The sequence below is a fragment of the Mercenaria mercenaria genome, chromosome 9 (assembly GCF_021730395.1).
Source record: "Mercenaria mercenaria strain notata chromosome 9, MADL_Memer_1, whole genome shotgun sequence".
In the NCBI taxonomy this organism is placed as follows: domain Eukaryota; kingdom Metazoa; phylum Mollusca; class Bivalvia; order Venerida; family Veneridae; genus Mercenaria; species Mercenaria mercenaria.
Genome location: NC_069369.1, coordinates 77,557,144 through 77,577,091, shown reverse-complemented (window position 1 = coordinate 77,577,091; position 19,948 = coordinate 77,557,144). Strand labels below are relative to the sequence as shown.

At 36.1% G+C, this 19,948-nt stretch overlaps 1 protein-coding gene across 3 annotated transcripts in view; it reads left to right on the top strand.

Annotated features, from left to right (window-relative positions):
* LOC123547549 (protein mono-ADP-ribosyltransferase PARP14-like) overlaps nucleotides 1-19,948 on the top strand; it is a 163,860-nt gene that overhangs the window by 77,683 nt on the left and 66,229 nt on the right. For all 3 annotated transcript variants that reach the window (XR_008372493.1, XM_053551801.1, XM_053551800.1), the window contains 3 exons: nucleotides 1,699-1,954; nucleotides 15,263-15,489; nucleotides 16,314-16,421. Coding sequence is in view for 2 of the 3 variants with exons in the window: in XM_053551801.1 (XP_053407776.1) it covers nucleotides 1,699-1,954; nucleotides 15,263-15,489; nucleotides 16,314-16,421 (591 nt within the window). In the remaining variant the exon portion in view is untranslated. The remainder of the gene's footprint in view (nucleotides 1-1,698; nucleotides 1,955-15,262; nucleotides 15,490-16,313; nucleotides 16,422-19,948) is intronic.

The following is a 19,948-nucleotide window of genomic DNA, read 5'->3' as shown; positions in this document are numbered from 1 at the left end:
ATATTTATGACCCTATCTTTATGAAACTTGATCAGAATGTTTATCTTGATAATCTTTAGGCCAAGTTTGAATTTGGGTCAAAAACTAGGTTACTAGGCCAGTTCAAAGGAAAGTCTTGTTACCACTCTAAGACCACATTTTAAGTTTTAAGCTCATGAGAACTGGTCAGACAGTTTTGATGACCCCTAGGTCAAGTTCGAATCTGGGTTATATGGGCTCAAAGACTAGGTCACTCAGTCAAATTAAAGAAAAAGCTTGTTGTTGTGTAACACTCTAGAGGCCACATTTATGACCCTATCTTCATGAAACTTCATCAGAATATTTATCTTGATGACATGTAGGTCGTCTGAATCAGGGTCATGTGGGGTCAAAAATTAGGTCTCCCGGTCAAACCAAAGAAAAAGCTTGTTAACACTCTGGAGGCCATTTTGATGAACCTATCTTCATGAAACTTGGTCAACATGTTTATCTTGATGATTGTTAGGCCAAGTTTGAATCTTGGCCATTTAGGATAAAAACTAGGGCACAAGTTCAGATCAAAGAAATATCTTGTTAACACTCTAGAGACCACCATATTTTAAGTTTGAAACTCATGAGAATTAGTCAGAATGTTTGTCTTGATAAAATCTACATAAAATTATGATCTGGGTCATCTGGGATAAAAAACTAGGTCACCTGGTCAAATAAAAGAAAAACTAATTGTAGGTAATAGGGTTATGGCCCCTGAAATAGTTGAAAATGCACATTTTCACCTTGTGACGCGTCTAACTCAAAACGTATTTTATATAAATGGATGAAACCTTGATGAGTCTTTATCATTATATAAACTTGCGCACCTCCTATTGTTTGTCTGCCTCCGCCCCCTATTTCCAGAGTTATTGCCCCTGAAATAGTTAAGAATGCACATTTTCACCTTGTGACGCACCTAGCTCAAAAAGTATATGATATAAATGGATGAAAACTCGCATGAGCCTTCATCTTGTATACACTTGTGCACCATTAATTTTTTGACTGGCTCCACCCCCTATTTTTAAGGTTATGGCTCCTGAAATAGTCATTATGCACATTTTCACCTAATAATGTACCTAGCTCAAAAAGTATTTTGATGTAAATTCATGACACCTTGCTTGAGTCTTTATCCTGATGTGACCTTGCACACCTGGCATTCTTCTTGAGAATTTCAGCGCTTATTACAGAGTTACGGCCCTTGAAATAGCGTGGATGTTTTGTTTGTGATGCTAATAGCTCATAAAGTGTATGTACAAATGTACCAGTGGGGGCACACCCTGTGTCCTACAGACACATTCTAGTTTACACTCATGCCACATTTTTGGTCCAATCTCAATGAGAATTGGTCAGAATATTTGTTTTCATAAAATTTCGGACGGGTTGAAAATTGGGTCCGGTTGGGTAAAAAAACTAGGTAACAAGGCCAAATCGAAGAATAAAACACTAGAGGCCACATGTTTGCTCCAATCTTAATGAATTTTGGATAAAATGTTTATCTCCTTGAAAACTCAGACGAGTTTGAAACTGGGTCATGTAGTGTCAAAACCAGGTCACAAGGTCAAACATGTTTGTTATGGTGTGTTACTTTAGTGAGCGACCTAGGGCCATCATGGCCCTCGTGTTTTTAAAGTTAAATCTTAATACACCCTTTTGAAAATGTAAATACCGTTTGAATTTTCATATTTGAAGGTGGCAAAGAAATACAGAGGGAATGTACTGAATACATAAAATACGAAGGCAGACTTGATGACGGTGATACATTTGTTAGTACTGCAGGAAAGTTAAAGGCAGATTTTATCGTACATGTAAGGGGACCAGTTTGGAGGGGAGGCATGATGAAGGAAGATGAGATGTTGGCAGAAGCTGTCTTTAAGTGTCTTCAGCAAGCTTCTACAAGAAGTCTCACATCAGTTGCTATGCCAGCTATAAGTTGTGGTACATACGGGTGAGTATTTGATAATAGTTTTCATTATTTTCGACTTGACTTGAATCACCGTTGATCTGCAAGCCAGATGGATGGCTTCTTCATATGATGACACAATCCGGGCAAGAGAATGATCAGTTACCTTCATGAAATGTCTTCCTCGAAGGCTTGTTAAACTGATTAATCAGTTATGAGCCTTCATTTTTAGCTCACTAGAGCACGAAGTGCTCAAGGTGAGCCTTTGTGATCGCCCTGTGTTCATCGTCCTCGTCCGTCGTCAACAATTTGACTGTTAACACTCTGGAGGTCACAAGTTTGGTTCAATCCTAATGAAACTTTGTCAGAATGTTTCCCTCAATAAAATCTTGGACAAGTTAGATATAAGGTCATCTGGGGGCAAAAACTAGGTCACTAGGTCAAATTAAAGGTAAAGCTTGTTAACACTCTATAGAGACCACATTTTTGACACTGTCTTTGCGAAACTTTGTCACAACGTTTACCTTGTTGACCTCTAGGCCAAGTTCGAATCTGGGTAATGTTGGGTCAAAAACTAGGTCACCCGGTCAAATCAATCTTGTTAACACTCTAGAGGACACATGTATGACCTTTTCTTCATGAAACTTAGTCAGAATGTTTATCTTGAGGATTCCTAGGCCATTTTTGAAACTGGATCATGTGGGGTCAAAAACTAGGCCAGACCAAAGGAAAATCTTGTTAACATTCTAGAGACCGCATTTTAAGTTTGAAACTCATGAGAATTAGTCAGACTGTTTGCCTTGGTGACTTCTGGGTCAAGTTTGAATCTGGGTCATGTGGGGTCAAAAACTAGGTCACCCAGTCAACCTAAGTGAAAAGCTTGTTTACACCCTAGAGGCCACATTTATGGCCCTATCCTCATAAAACTTGGTCAGAATGTTTATCTAGATGATATTCAGGCCAAGTATGAATCTGGGTCGAGTCAAAACTAGGTCAAAAACTAGGTCACTAGGCCAGATCTAAGGAAAATCTTGTTCACACATTAGAGATCACATTTTAAGTTTGAAACTTATGAGAATTGATCAAAATGCTTGTCTTGATGATTTCTAGGCCAAGTTTGAATCTGGGTCATGTAGGTTTAAAAACTAGGTCACTCAGTCAAATTAGAGAAAAAGCTTGTTTACACTCTAGAGCACACATTTATGAACCTATCTTCATGAAACTTGGTCATAATGTTTATCTTGAAGATCTCTAGGCCATGATTAAATTAGGGTCATGTGGGGTCAAAAACTAGCTCACCCAGTCAAATCAAAGTAAAAGCTTGTTAACACTCTAGAGGCCACATTTATGACCCTATGTTCAAGAAACTGGGTCAGAATGTTTATCTTGATGATTCCGAGGCCACGTTTGAATCTGGGTCATGTCGGGTCAAAACTTAGGTCACTAAGCCAGATTAAAGGAAAATCTTGTTAACACTCTAGACACCAAATTTTAAGTTTGAAACCCATGAGAGTTGGTCAGAATGTTTGTCTTGATTATTTCTAGGTCAGGTTTGAATCTGGTCATGTGCGGTCAAAAACAAGGTCACCCAGTCAAATTAAAGGAAAAGCTTGTTAAGTCTCTATAGGCCACATTTATGACCCTATCTTCATGAAACTTGGTCAAAATGTTTATCTTGATGACCTCTATGCCAAGTTTAAATCTGGATCATGTGGGTTAAAAAAACTTGGTCACCCGGTCAAATCAAAGGAAAATCTGGTTAACACTCTAGGAGCTACATTTTTTATTCAATCTTCATAAAACTTGGTCAGAATGATTGGCATCATGAAGTCTTGTATGATTTCTACTCTGGGTCATACAGGGTTAAGAACTAGGTCACTTGTTAAAATCAAAGGAACAGTTTGTTTATACTCTAGAGGCCACTTTTTTGCTCTAATCTTCAAGAAACTTTGTCAGAATGTTTGGTTTCATGAAAACATGGACGAATTTTAATCTGGGTTATGTGGTGTCAAGAACTTGGTCACTAGGTCAAATGAAAGAAAATGCTTGTTTACACTCGGGCCACATTTTTTGGTCCAATCGTAAGGAAATTGGTCAGAATATTTTTCTCCATGGAATTTCGGACATGTTAATAATTAGCTCCAGTTGGGTAAAAATCTAGGTTACTAGGCCAAATCGAAGAAAAAAACACTAGAGGCCACATTTCTGCTCCAATCATCATAAAACTTGGACAGAATGTTTTTCATCTTAAAAACTCAGACAAAACTTGGTCATGTGGTTTCAAAAACCGGGTCACTAGGTCAAAAATGTTTGTTATGTTGTGTTACTCTGGTGAGCGACCTAGGGCCATCATGGCCCTCTTGTTTAAATGAAAGATTTAAGATAAACTGTTAGTATAGGTCCGTGATCCTTGGTCGGGCATGCATCGCTTGTTGTCCTAATTACACTGGTAACACTTGAGAGGTCACAAGTGTTGCATTATGAAAAGGTTCCTTTATAAAATCTGTGATAGGATTGATACTGGGTCGTCTTTTGTCAAAATCTAGGTCAGTAGGTCAAATCATTGGAAAATCTGGTTAATACTTCAGAGACAGCATGATTTCACCTTGTCAAGATGGAAACTAGTCAGACTGTGTGCCTATAAAACGAAGTAAAGTTTGAAACTTGGTCATCTGGAGTAAAAATTTAGGTCATTAGGTTAAATGGTTATTAACCATTCCAGATGCTACATGTTCTACTCTGTCAACATGAAATATGTTCAGAATTTGGTCAGAATTTTTGTCTTTATTACATCTATGTGAATTTGAAACTGGGCTATCTGTTAGCAAACGTAAGGTCATATGGTCAGTTTATAGGAAAATCTTATTAACTTTCTAAAAAGCTACATTTTTATGTGCCAGTTTTAGAAAAATGTGCATCTTATGTGATGATGCATGCATCTGTCAATCTGTCTGTCTGTCTGTACTTAGAGTAGGACAGTTAAGTGGCTAAGAACAGTAGATAACAGTAATCCTGTTTTTTATGTGACTAGAAGGAACAATAGAGAGAACACAGGAATAGCAACATAACTACTGTCTGTCTGTCTGTCATAGTTCGTGTCCAGAGCACAACTCAGTAACCATTCAAGATACTGACTTTAAACATGGCATATAGTAGATGGCGTAGAGGCGATGTGCAGAATGCATTAACTTGTTCATTAGGTGTGAGTTCAAGGTCACAAATGGGGCTCAAAGGTGAATTTATCCTTCATATTTTGTGTCTGGCGCATAACTTATTAACCATTCATGGTATTGATCTCAATCTTGGCATATAAGTAGGCGGCAAAAGGACAGTGTGCAGAGAACAAGAACCAAGACTGTAGGTCAAAGATGAAGGTTACGGCCAGGTCAAATCTATCTGTCATATTTTGTGTTCATAGCAAAAATGAATAACCATTCAAGGTGTTAAATTGAAACTTGTCAAATAGGTAGATGGCAATTACATTATGTGCATAGCTCATAAACTTTATCAGCAGTTCAAAGGTCAAGAATAAAGATAGGCGGTGATGATTTGATTTGAGAAGTACAACAGAGTGCCCGCTTTGAGTGCAGGATGTCATGAGTTTGATCCCTGGCCGCGTCATACCAAAGACGAGAAAAATTGTACTGGTAGCTTCCTCGCTTGTAGAGGATAGTACTTGGACTGGTCAGCCCAGTGTTAGTATAATGTGACTTGGTGGGGTATCATGTCACGTGTCTATGGCTTGGTATTCCACTGAGGCAGCACTATAAAGTTGGGCATTGCACTCACTGCTTCAAGAAGGTACCAACGTCGTTTATATGACTGAAAAGTTATTGAAAAAGATGCTAAACACGAACACACACACACTGTCCAAAGAAATCCCTAAAAATCACATGTATATTTTTGTTCCTTAGTAGTTTAGGGCATGGACCTAGTAGGCAGGTCAAGGTTATAGCAATGTCTGTCATATTTTGTGACCAGAACATAACTTAATAAACGTTCTAGGTATTGACTTCGAACTCTGCACGTAGGTAGGTGGCTACGAGACGCTGTGCAGAGCACATAAATTTAGTAGGTAGTTAAAAGGTCGAGGTCACAATATTGAGTTCAGATCTGTTCTATTTTGTGTGAACCCTTCAACCATTCAACCACTGGTACATAACATCCCCTTCTCACACACAGAGCATTTTTTCTGTAAACTTGCTCCTCATCTGATCTAGAAATTCAGGCGTATATTGCACCGCTTTGTGGACCTCTTGTTTACATGCATGACATACGTTTCTCGGATGGACCAAGGCTGTAGCACCCATAACCCAATCCCCCCCCCCCCACGTTTATGGTGGCACTTTACCTCCACTGTTTTAAAGGCTTTTCATTGAAATATAATAAGTATGTCCTCTATGGAGTGAAGATATTCATGACATACTTTTTTCTGGGGTGGACACAGGCAGGGGCACCCATAACCATTTCCTCAAAAAGTACTTCCTTTTTTAACTTCATAAACATGATCTCCCTGAAGAGGAGATATGTGTTACATATTTATACCCTGAAAGCATGGTTTAGAAAGGGTCATCCATCTTACGGTTGGTTGGTCGATCTGTTGCAACAAATTTGAACTTGGCTTTTCAGCAAACTATCTGCTTTTGCATAATATACTCACTTTAGAGAAACATGAAATTTGTTTGGACATATATAGAATGTTATAGGATAAAATTTAATTCAAACAAGATGATATCAGTATGAAAACATACCACAAAGTATTGAAACAGAAAACAACAAAAATACTATAATTTAGACAAATAAATGGCATTATAGAGCAAAGGTATTGAATTATGCAACATTTGATGTGCCATAGATAACAAGTAAGAAAAGCTATGATACTAAAACACGTAAAGGCTTGAGCAAACTAGTTTTGGGACCAACTAGCTGACATACAGAAAGGCTCTACCTAGGTACTTACCCATTCCTTAAATAATACCCTGGAGCATTCAATGTGACATTAAACCATATCCCCTTCCCTCCCCTTCAATTCCTAAAAAGGATAAGATATTTAATGTGATAGTGTTCATTAAAACCCCATGAAACACTTATCATCTTTTCAGTATAGTCCCTATTAGACATTGTCGGTTTACGTGTAGTCTGACTGTGAACATGGGATGCGCACTATCAAAGGGGCGTCTCGAAATGCATTTTTATGTATAATGCTCAGGACATTTAAAATTTCATTTCTAAAGTTAATAAAAAACGAAACCCAAAGTGAAACATTCTTGTTTTGCCGGTTAAAAAGTTTCACTAATTATAACATGTAGCAAATGCAAAATCTGTAACATTCTGATCGGGTGGTTGAAGCCGGCTTTGTGCTGTTCCTTCCTGGATCTATGAAAAAGTTAAAAATTGCAGTATGTTAAATAACAGTTCCTTTAACATCACGTCCCTACAACTGTACACAATAACTTTTCACACCATACTTTTCATTTCAATCTCACCAGGCGATGTTTGCATATGTTATGTATACATTTGATTTACTATGCCGTTTAACGCTATGGTGCGATAATTGTGACGTCATAAAAATGAATTGTTTAACAAATAATCAAACCTTCGAGTGGTTTATCGTCTAATTTACCACGTTTCAGAGTTCAGATGCGTAGGAATTTAAATACCGAAGCATCTGAACGATGAACAATGGTAAATTACGCTCGTAGACTATACATCACAAGAAGGCGCATGCTCATTGAAATATTTTAATAGATAATATTATTATGCTGGGCTTCATTTACCCGAGGAGTAATGAATCGGACGTCATGCGGCCGGCAATTTGACGTCAATTATGACGTCATAATGCTCTCTTACCTGTCCGCGCGTCAACCGTTGTTTATCGCAGAATATACAGAGCTTGATCTTCTTTGTTTAACTGGAAATCAAATCAAGCCATGTTAGAATTAACAAATAATCAAGGCCTTCGAGTTGTTTATCGTCTAATTTACCACGGTTCAGAGATCAGATGCGTAGGAATTGAACCACAAGGGCGTTAGCCCGATCGGTTAAATACTGAAGCATCTGAACGATGAACCGTGGTAAAGTAGACGATAAATCACAAGAAGGCCTTGATTGTTTTCATTCTGACATGCTCATTGACATATTTTAATAGATATTATGCTGGACTTCATTTACCCGAGGAGTAATGTGTGCGGCAATTTAACGTCATAATTGACGTCATAATGCTCTCTTACCGGCGGTCCGCGCGTCAACCGTTGTTTATCGCAGAATATACAGAGCTTGATTTCATTCTTTGTTTAACTGGCAATCAAACAGAGCCATGATAGAATGTTTAATAGCATACAGTTTTCTGCCTGCTTTGTTTAAAAGGAAAATGAAACGGGTCGTGTTAGAATATTCCGCAAAAAAACTGATCGTATAAAGTAGTTTGACGACACAATTTTGAAGTTTATTTTTTACCTTTGTGTTTTTTTCAAGCATGAGTCGTTTCAGGCATTTTTAAGTTAGTTATATACATATTCCGATCATACATATTACTAATATTATATCTACTGACTTCGATATGTTCGTGTTTATATTTTCATGTTAGCGAAACGGTTTCAATGATTTTAAAGTATAAGGACGTTTTTTAACTATTCCAATTTTCAAAATTCTCTTAGATTCAGGGTGCAGGTAGAGTGTATTTAACTGTGACACAGCAATAGAAATACGGCAAAAATGCGTTTGCACTGGTTTGATCGCAACAGAATGTAAAGCAAGCAGAATGTATTATATATCGTGCCAAGTTTAAGCTCTTGATTAAATAGTAAAAAATAAAATGTAAGGGTAGATTTCCTGGAAACACAGAGTACCCAAATACTTATTGTTAAGAGGTTAATATACAGTTTGTTTGTGCTTTCTTAGCGCCATAAATGCCCGAGGGCCATTATAAAACTGGGCGTGCCATTAAGACCAGATATTTTAACAACTTCTCAAGAACCACTTGATGGATCTTCTCCAAACTTGGTCTTTAGCAATGTTGTAAAGTCCTCTCAGTTCTGGCTTGGTCCTTTTAAAGGGACACAAGAGATTAAAATATAAAAAACATATAAATGACTTCTCATGAGGCAGATGCTGGATATTCGCCAAACTCAGTCTGTAACATCCTTGTTAGCTCCTCGCGCAGAGTTTATTCAGTCAAAACTGCTTGGCCCATTTTAGTAGCCTCAACAGCTATACAATAGGAAAATCTTTACACGTCTTTTTTTCATGAAGCACTTGATTTTTTTTCACCAAATTTGGTATTTTGCATCTTCGTATAGTCCTCTCTCAAATTTATTCAAAGATTTTGCTTGGCCCCTTCTTGGAGCCACTAGAGATGAAAATAGAAAGATCTTTAAACAACTCATTAAGAAGTGCTAAATGATTTATCACCAGCTTTGGTCTGTAGTAATCTTGTATGGTCATCTCTCAATTTTATTCAAGCTTCACCCCTTTTGGGGTCTGCCAGAGCTAAAAATAGAAGTAAAGGGCATTTTAGATGACTTATTCTTGTAAACCACTTAATGGATCTTCATACTTGTTCCATAGCATCCTTGTACCCGTCTTCATTTCATTCAGATGATTCCACTTACTAGAGCAAAAAAAAAAATAGAAAATTTTTAAACAAACCATGAAATGCTCGAAAGATCTTTGAACTTATTATTGGATGGAGTCGTGAACCTTTCTTAGTTTTCTATAGATTTTTCTGCTTGACTGCATGTAGAGGTTGCCAGAACTGAAAAGTTTTTAAACTACTTCTCATCAACTTTATTGGCCTGGCTTGAGTTTGCTATAATGTTGTTAGGACATCACAGCAAAAATAGAAAAAGCTTTAAATAACTTATTGATCAGCTTAATGGGTCCCAGGGTGTTTACTAAACTCGGTCAAAAGCTCAAGGTCCTCCTCGGGTGAGTGACTTAGGCCCAGTTTGGCCTCTTGTGCAGATTTAACAAGTGACTTAGGGATACATCCTTGGCCATTATCGCTTTTCAATAATAAATCCTCATGCTGACCACAGTGAAGGCAAGAATTGTATAGTATTGTATAGTATTTGATGAATCTGAAAGGTTTCCCATAGGCTCTTTACTACATTTGTGTCAGATATTTGTTTGTTTCAGTGAATCTTTCATGGAGTGAAAATAGTATAAAAATTCTCTTCTATGTTTGGATAGAGATTTATGAAAATTTGTTTGCTCTGATAGCGGAATGAGCACAAGACTTCCAATCTGCAGGTAAAGGTTAAAGAGCCAACCATAGATATTTGTAATTATTATGGTATAGCCACATGTGAAAATGTCATATCTTCTGTTCATGAGGGAAAGATATTTTAATGAAATAAATTTTCATGTTTTTGTTTATGGTTTTATATCCAATTTACCAAATTTGAAGTGCCTTGCCGTTGACAACTTTTTATGACTTTTACAATGTACTGTAGACAAGTATGTGTTAAAAGCTATGTGTTATATATGAGGTACATGTACATCACTGTATATTTTCTTTTACATCATCTACATATCATTTGTAAGTAGAACACATTTAACTAAGGTTATCTTTTTATACAGCCTTTGTTGCACTTTCTGCAATTGTTGAATTAAATTGAAGTTAAGTTGACTCATTTGTTGGGTATCTAAACAAACATGTTTTATTTACGTTGTATTAAAAGTATAATCAAATCAAAAAAAAAAAAAAAAAAAAAGACCAGCTGTTTATTGACCTTTTTATTTTAAACCTTCGCTTCATATTTATTTTGGTGTTTTCATTTTTCATATTTTCCATAAATTTATAAGCGTCATTTGCCATCATTTTTTGACAATAGATGTGAAAATGATTCAGAACCCATTCACCTGCTATAATGATGTTGCTTCATTACGTCAACGTCTGAACGCACTGACTATGGCAAGTAAGCCACACTGCGCCATTATGGATTCGCCAACAGCGGGAATAATGAACGGTTTTAACGGCTTTTTTGTTCCTATTTATAGAAAGGTATATAATAATACATGTTAATGCAATATAAATCGCTCGTGATGAAATAATGCACGGAGGGGCACCTTGGATCTTCCTCTACCATCAAAGATGGAAAGTCGCCATATGACCTATAAATGTGTCGGTGCGACGTTGAACCCCACCAAACAAACGAAACAATATAAGTGCTTATAACAATTTAGTGAAAAAGTGATCTGTCCAGTACAGCCAAATAACTTATGGGGACATAAACACCATCTTAAAATATTAACCTGACCTCTGCATTCGCAAAGATATATGGGCAGTATGCTTTAAATTGCCATGGAATCATATGCCTATGACGTCACCGAAAGGCAAATCATTCTAGACATAACAACGCTCGATTGGCTGCTGTTGTTACCCGCCGCCAGGAGGCGGTGGGTTTATTGGTATGCTAAAAAATTTTCGCGTGTGGGACATGGAGCAAGTTACGTGACAGGTTTTCGATCCTGTACAGATTTTTTTTGTTCGTAGATGTGTGATACACTAATACTTTATTTAAATGATTGCCGTAATTGGTCTGGTATATTGTGGTGGTGATTTAGTTCGTATAAATTCTCTCTACTATATAATAATTTATAATGCGAACTTGTATCCTAGCAGATCTCACGTATGGTAAAGTCAACTGTTCTGAATATATTTATATCCCTTAATGCAAACTATCTCTATATATGCAACGTATCCTCGAGATCCAGTTAACTTTCAGAGACAGAAAATATAGCTTCTCTGGTCCCAATCAGTTAAAAAGACTAAAATATCACTACTGATTTGTGAGACATGTAAACAGAGATTTGAGTATATATATGCAAATGTTGAACCAGTACGAATGTGTAGTACAATTCGGGCTCGTATATAAAGCAGCATCGAAACTCATCTTATTGGGTTAGTGGACTTGCTGTGGCATGTGCGTGTTCGTTTGTACTGCTAGGCGCTTTGCCGTAATTGGTCTGGTATATTGTGGTGGTGATTTAGTTCGTATAAATTCTCTCTACTATATATATATATATATATATATATATATATTTTTAAAAGAAAAAAGAAAAAAACTTGGGTCACGTGACACGTTTCGACCATCTTCGTAACACACCGTAAGTTACAACCATCTCGGATGACCGTAACCTAATTCACACGATCCTTTTGTTTACATTTTTATTTCTACAATTTCCGCCTTTCATGTGGTACATTTGACTTAGATACAAGAATTTTATAATTTGGTGGTGATGTAGGATTACCACGATTATCGGAGATTAGTGGAATTATGCTTTTTCTTAATATTAAATTGTAAAAACAGGTTGTGTATGACGTCATCAATATTAGGTATTTCAGTGACTTTTTAAGATAAAGACTTTTCATTTCAAAAATGATGCAGATGTGTTCATTATATCTTTCATAATAATACAGTATTTTACCATATAAATTGTTTTACAAAAAACTACAGCACTTTCAACTTTTGCCTCCCATATTTTGTAGGTCACTTTTTTTCATAAAAGATGGTGTAACGAATTAATTTCAGCGACAAATATTTTAATTCTTGTATTTTTCCTCAAATTATGTGTTTAGGTATTGAGCATGATATGGTTTATCATCTCCGAAATTTTAGATGAAGAAGGAATTATTGGAAGTGGCCACATTTTTCTAATTTTTAACTTATTTTGGATAAAAAGAATTTCTGCAAAGTTGTATCACCAAATTCAGAATATTATTAAGATTAATAAACAAAGTGTTTTGGATGAATTTGTTGATTCCTGACTAAGCTAAAGACACTTTCCACTTTAAAAAGCTTTGTTGACAAGAGGGGTCACGGTCATTTAAATACCTATCAATATCCGCGTACATAACATGTAAACAAATAATCAGCTGTTCAGTGAGCTGATAACCTTTGATAAGGATGAGTAATGGAAAGGTGTTTACATTACTTCTGTTAGGATTCTGGGTAGGAAAGTGTGGTTATTTTGCATAAACTACAGATATTAGATTTGCAGATGACCCCAATTATTTTTGAGATCATTAAAAGGACATTCATTATGACTGATCTGAATACAGTCGAGTCCACTTAATACGAACTCGCTTGATACGAATTTTCGGATTAAACGAACGAAGTCCGAATTCCCCGGCCGAGTCCTTCTATTTTCTTTGTTAAATTATTTCGGTAATAGCGAACTCGCTTCATACGAATAATCGGTAGATACGAACACATTTTGGAAGTCCCAATAAGCTTAAATATTATACTTTTCCATCTTTTGATACGAATTAATTTTAGAAGCCGGGGCCGTTATAAAATGTGTTGAAAATAATAATATGGCCAACCTTGTGCCGCGTGGTAACTGGACAAAGGAGTAGTTCACACTTATTTACAAACAAACACTCGGTCCTTTGTGTATCATTTCAACATAAAACAATTTAATTAATTGACAGGTCAAGATTTAAAGAGGTGTAAATAATTCTAAACACATTATTGACGTTCTAGTGTCGATACAGGTAAGCTGTGTCTTACAAAATATACAAACATTTATCCCTCTTAGAATGATTGTTATGTAGTACAAGCTTCAATGTTGGCGGTGGATATAATTTGGCGCTCTGGACCTCGACCGCACATTAAAATTTAAATTAATAAATTTTACGTGTTTAAGTATGACGTTTGTTGAGTAATTTCAATGTTATCTGAGTAAATTAACTTAATCAGTTTAAAACTATTAACTACTTTCATATATCGGAATCTATTTACTGATGATACCGGTGATACTGCCCAACTTGCTCGGACAAATTATCTGGTCATACATTCATTAATACGAATTCCGTTTGATACGAACATATTTCTTAGGTCCGGATGAGTTCGTATAAAGCGAGTTTGACTGTATATATTTCTTGCGGCGGAAAACCTTTTGACTTGTTAACATTTTTACAGAACGTAATTCAAGGAAAGCATGTTGTTTGCTATTCCAGCAGACGCCTTTACTTTTCACAGATCTTTAATTTCAAAAGTGTGCAACAGTGAATAAATGTAAATAATCTGAGAGAAGGAGAAAATACAATTAAATGATATACAAATCGTCTTTTTGGTATGAACAACATGGTCTTGTGTAAAGTAATAGTGGAGGCACACGCGCATGTATTTCACATTCAAACTGCGATACTTGTTATAATAAAATTATAGATGGATCAAATTTTTGATATTCTTTAGGATCCTCTATAAATAAATGATAGCCTAAGTGCTTTGGGCTCGCTGAGAACTTTCATGTTGGAAAGAGTTTTAGCTGATATAGGGGGTTGGTGGCATATACAAATTGTTAGCTTTCGTCGTTACAAGCTTCGAATATGATTGCCAACATTTTCATAAAGTACAAAGAAGCGACAATATTGTGATATTTGTTTCAAAATGCAGTTATTGTGGGTATGGAAAATTATTTATTGTTCCTTGCATTGATCTCAAAAAGCACGTGTATTACATATAGAAAGATTTGCACATTTTTCGTTTGAACAATTGAGTACATTAAAATATAAACGTCAAGCTGTTTAAGACTTGACAAACTGTAAAAGCCTTAAAATGCAAGAAGTCCATATTAAACGGGATTTCAAGAAAGAACCATCAAATATGCTCGCAATAAATATAAATAATAAAAATATTTTTGAGAAGACCCCTAGGATTTAGTTCACCGTGACGATTCACTGTCCGATTACTCTTAGACCGACAATGTCTATTATCATCAAACCTAACATATGCACCTATTTTGGTTGTTTTTTTGATACCTCAATGGGGAAGGTAACCACCATTTTTAGATATAATAATAATGTTAGTAAATATTTCAAACGACAGTTGTGCCCCTTTAAATCTGAACTTAATGTTAGTTGTGAAGAACCAACAGCTCTTGGTTTAGAAAACTCTTAGGTCATGGTCACTTGGATAATTTTCCATGTAACAAAAATGTTTTGTTATTCTTTCCCTTATCAGTTTTTAGTATTCTGTTGTTAGCTTGACTGTTAGAAGAATAAGTAGACCTATTGCACTCTGCTCTAGAAGCTCTTGTCTTATTGTCCTTGAGTTACTTAAGTATTTCGAAAATTGATAGTGTGCACGCTCTGACTCAATTAGTTCTTATACAGTGTTCACCAAAACTCTATATTTGGTTTTGTTATTTCATGATTTTATGTTTGTTGTTTGCACATTCTATTTTTCTTTCAGTGTATTATACTTAGAATAATTTATTTCATATGAATGTGATAATATATATTAACTTATAAACATTTAGGCAAAAGAATGGGTTTACAAAGTGTTTAATATCCTGTAACGAACCGGTAGTGTTTATTTGTTTTATGGGTTACTATTTTCACAGATACCCTGTGCGGAAAGCCACCTTGACAATAGTACAAGCTGTGAAAAACTTTTTCCGTGAAGTGCAGGAAAGCACAGTGACAGATATATACTTATGTGATATGAAGTTAAATATAGTTGAAGCATTCAACGCCTCACTCAGCAATGAATTTGGTGGAACAGATTTCCAGAAATATGTTCTTAAGCAGAATGAAAGGCCACGTCCAGCCGCGAGAAAGTCTGCTTCATGTAAGAATATTTTCAAAAGAATGCTTTTCAAATCGACTGTACAGGTCTCATAGTATTCATAAATATACCACTTTTTCTTAAATTTCAATTTTAGACTGTTTTCCAGATTTCCATGTATGAACCAATGTTAAGGATAAAGGGGCCTCTGTGGCCGAGTGGATAAGGTCGCCGACTTCAAATTACTTGCCTCTCACCGATTAGGGTTCGAGGCTCACTCGGGGCGTTGAAATCTTCATGTGAGGAAGCCATCCAGCTGGCTTACGGAAGGTCGGTGGTTCTACCTAGGTGCCCGCCCGTGATGAAATAATGCACGGAGGGGTACCTGGGGTGTTCCTCCACAATCAAAGCTGAAAAGTAGCCATATGCCCTATAATTGTGTCGGTGCGACGTTAAACCTAACAAAAATTGTTTAGGATATATTTAATTTTATTTCAATTTGTCTAGGTTGCAGATATTAAAATGCAAACTTTGTGTGCATGTTTCTTCTTGAACACCTCATTATACTGCAGAAATCAGTTTTAAACAAGCCTGTTATAAGATTGTTAAATCCACATGTTATATTAAGTAAGGAAATTGCTGCTTATAAAATATAGCTTTCAGTGAGTAAAACCATAGACCACAGAAATAAGGAACATTGAGGAATAATACCATACTCCTGAAAACAATGTATACATAAAATCTTGTCTACATAAAGTTTAATCAGTAACAAATTAACATTGCTGCTGCTCATTTGCAGTAGAAATATTAACTAAAGATTTGATTGATTAAGATATTTATAACATATTGATGTGTATACTTGCTGAAGCATGATTAAACATTTACAGATGATGATGAGTATGAGGATAATCCTTATGATATACGACCAATGGACACTGACGAGGAGGAAGATGACGACTACTACACTAGCTCTAGTGTCATGGCTCCTCCTAGAGGTTTTTAAAATTGTTTATTGCTGATTATCACCATTATTGGTTTGTGTTCAGAAAGGATCTTTTCCCTTTGAATAATTGTTGTTTTATTGCCCTTGAAGTTTTAATGTTTGAACAATGAACAAGTGATAGATTTTGTAAGTACTACAAAAAGTCAAGGCTAAATAAGACAGACTGTTTAAAAAAGAAGCTGCGAGTGTAGCGAAGGTGTGTAGTCTGACACCTGATATTAATTTTAAACAATTTTGCAGTGACATTTTTTCCAGGAAGAGTATGTTTATTTTGTTTTCATGTCAGTCACTAGTCAATTTTCATTGATATGTCAGTTAACCGTTTAATGTCAGATAAATAATCGGGGAAGGCTTGGACCTGCGACCGACAGTCTCTGTAGGATGATTGTCTATGATCATCTTATGATCAGTAATGTTTTTCTGTTAGCAGGTCAAGGGTCATTGTCACAGTGACTTTGCTTCTAAAAACGCCACTATTCAGTATTGCCCTATAGCAATATAATTGCTTATAATTAACTTTCATACATGTCTATCGCATCATTAGATGACCTCCAAGGACAAGTTACATAATTCTAGCTTATATTTTGAAAAAATGATGCCCTCTTTTTAACTTAGAATTTTAGGTTTTACATGTAAGCAGCTTTTTCAGAAACTGCTTTGCCAGATGCTTTCATACTCCACATGCCTTCACCAAAGGACAAGTTACATAACTCTACTTTATAATTCTCTTTTTAATTTCAGTTTAAGGTTTTGCGTGTAAGCAGGTTTGCTTTGCCAAATGCTTTCAAATTTCATACATGTCTTTGGCATCATAAGATGACCTCTAAGGAGAAGTTACATCTAGCTTTTTTAAAAATTATTTTTCAAAATTCTGTCCCCTTTTATCTTAGAATATCATGTTAAAACTTTGCATGTACGCAGGGTATCATAAGATCACAAGGCAAGTTGCATAGCTCTAGCTTTCTTATACGCCTAAATGGAGGTGTCATGTTATACCCTCGCTTTCCGTCCGTCTGTCTTGTCTGTTTGTCTGTTAGCAATTTTGTGTCCACTTTATATCTCTTGAACCCCTCGAAGGATTTCAAAGAAACTTGGCACAAATGTTCACCACATCGGGGTGACGTGCAGAGCGCAATGTTCTAGATGCCTTCTTCAAGGTCAAGGTCGCAAGGTCAAAGGTCATATGAGTGTCTGCTCTGCAACTCCTAACCCCCTTGAAGGATTTCAAAGAAACTTGACATAAATTTTTACCACATTGAGAAAACATGCAGAGTGCATGTTCTGGATGTCTCGCTTCAAAGTCAAGGTCGCACTTAGGGTTCAATAGTCATATGAATGTGATTCGTGTCCACTCTGTAGCTCTTGAAGTGCTTGAAGGATTGTAAAGAAACTTGGCACAAAGTTTCACCACATTGATACGACGTGCAGAATGCATTTTCTTGATGTCTTACTTCAAGGCCAAGGTCACACTTAGGGACCAAAGGTCATCGCTCTGTAACTCTTGAACACCTTGAAGGATTTGAAGAAACTTGACGCAAATGTATACCACATAGAGTCGATGTGCAGAGCGCATGTTCTGGATGGCTAGCTACAAGGTCAAGGTCACACTAAAGGGTCAAAGGTCATACCTTTGGACATATATTGCTCCGCATTGCAAAGCTCTTGTTAAGTCAAACTTACGCCCCAGTTTAACCTAGGTTAAAAGCTTGCATATCAGCAGGTTTCTCTGAAGCTACCAGATCAAATGATTTTAAAACTTCATGCATGCCTTTTGCATCATGACGTGACTTAATGGGACTAGTTCCATCATTCTAGTTTACATATTTTGTTGAAGTTATGCCCTCTTTTTACGTAGATTTTTAACTAGACTGTTTGAATTTTTTGAAATAGTAGAGCTATTGTTGTCACCCCTTCGTTGGAATTCATGTTACAAAAGTTTTGCATGTAAGCAGGTTTCTCTAAAACTACTAAGCCTAATGCTTCCAAACTTCACATGTTATGTATTTGACATCATGAGATTACATTATGGGACATGTAACATAACTCCAGCTTTATTTTGTCCAAATTATGCCCCCTTTTGACATAGACATTTTATAACAACTTTGCATGTAAACATGTGTCTCAGAAAGTACTTGATGAAATGAGTTCAAATTCTCCATATGTCTTTGGCATTATGGTATGACCTTACATAGGAAGTTTCATAACAACCATGATGTAAAATTGCTTGGAGAAGAATTCTGCCCCTTATTCAATTTAGAAAGTTCTGGTATTTATATGTAAGCTAGTGTTAGGTGGAAGGGCTTCAGATAGTCGAGAGCCCTGTCATTAGACAGCTCCTGTTTTTAACCAGGTTTTCGTAGAAAACCAGTTATTGGATTGGGGTATGTCGTCGGGCGGGGTGGCGGGCGGGCGGGCGGGGGTTTCAGCACAATAACTTTAGTTTGGAACCAACTATAGACACCAAACTTGGCCTGTAGATAAATGATAAGGAGACAAAGCTTTGGATTGCATTTGGGGTCATTTGGGTGTTGCTAAATATAGAAGAATTGGTTTCCGCACAATAGCTTCAGTTTTCATTAATGTATTGAAATCAAACTTGGCCTATAGGTAAGTCATAGAAAAATCAAGGTTGATTACTTTTATTATACCCCCACCAAACATATTTGGTTTGGGGTTGGGGGGGGGGCTATATAGAAGTCAGTTTTGTCACGTCGCGAAATCTATTATCTCAGTTACTACTAAATGGATTTGATTCAAACTTAAAATAGATGTATCACCTTATCACTCACATCATGTGACACAAGGTGCATAACTCTGACACCAATTATTCATGAATTATGCCCCTTTTATTTAGAATTTAAGGTTAATTTTGATGCATTTTCACTACATTTCAGTTATTACTAAATGGATTTGATTCAAACTTAAAATAGATGTTCCACCTTATCACCCACATCTTGTGACACAAGGTGCATAACTCTGACACCAATTTTTCATGAATTATGTCCCATTTTAATAAGAATTTAAACGCCTAGATTTTGGCAGTGGGCCAAGGGATTTTTGTCTTCACCAGCACAGTTGGGGGCTAATGACCATCACAGTATGGCTCTTATAAACAAGGGTCATTGTTTATTGGAGAGTCAGTCTACCTTACAAGTGTATCTATTAGTGAGAAGGGGAAAGGATGTAATATATTTTAAATTAATGAATAATTGATAACTTTTAAAGTTATAATAGTTTTTTGGGCATTTCTATGTAAAGAAAAATATTTGTTGATCAAACACAATAATAAAATAATCAGAAACTTATTTTCACAATAATGAAATAATGAGAAACTTACTTAAAGAAACATGCAAGTTTTTATTTTTTCAAATTCTGTCTGGAGAATTGTGATATTTCTGTAAAAATGTGACTTTCACTATCTAAAGTTTGCAGAATACTGTAAATAACATTTGCCTAAATTGAAAACAGAATGTGAATTTCAAAGTTACAAAGCAAAGCATGAAAAAAGTCCCTTTTGGC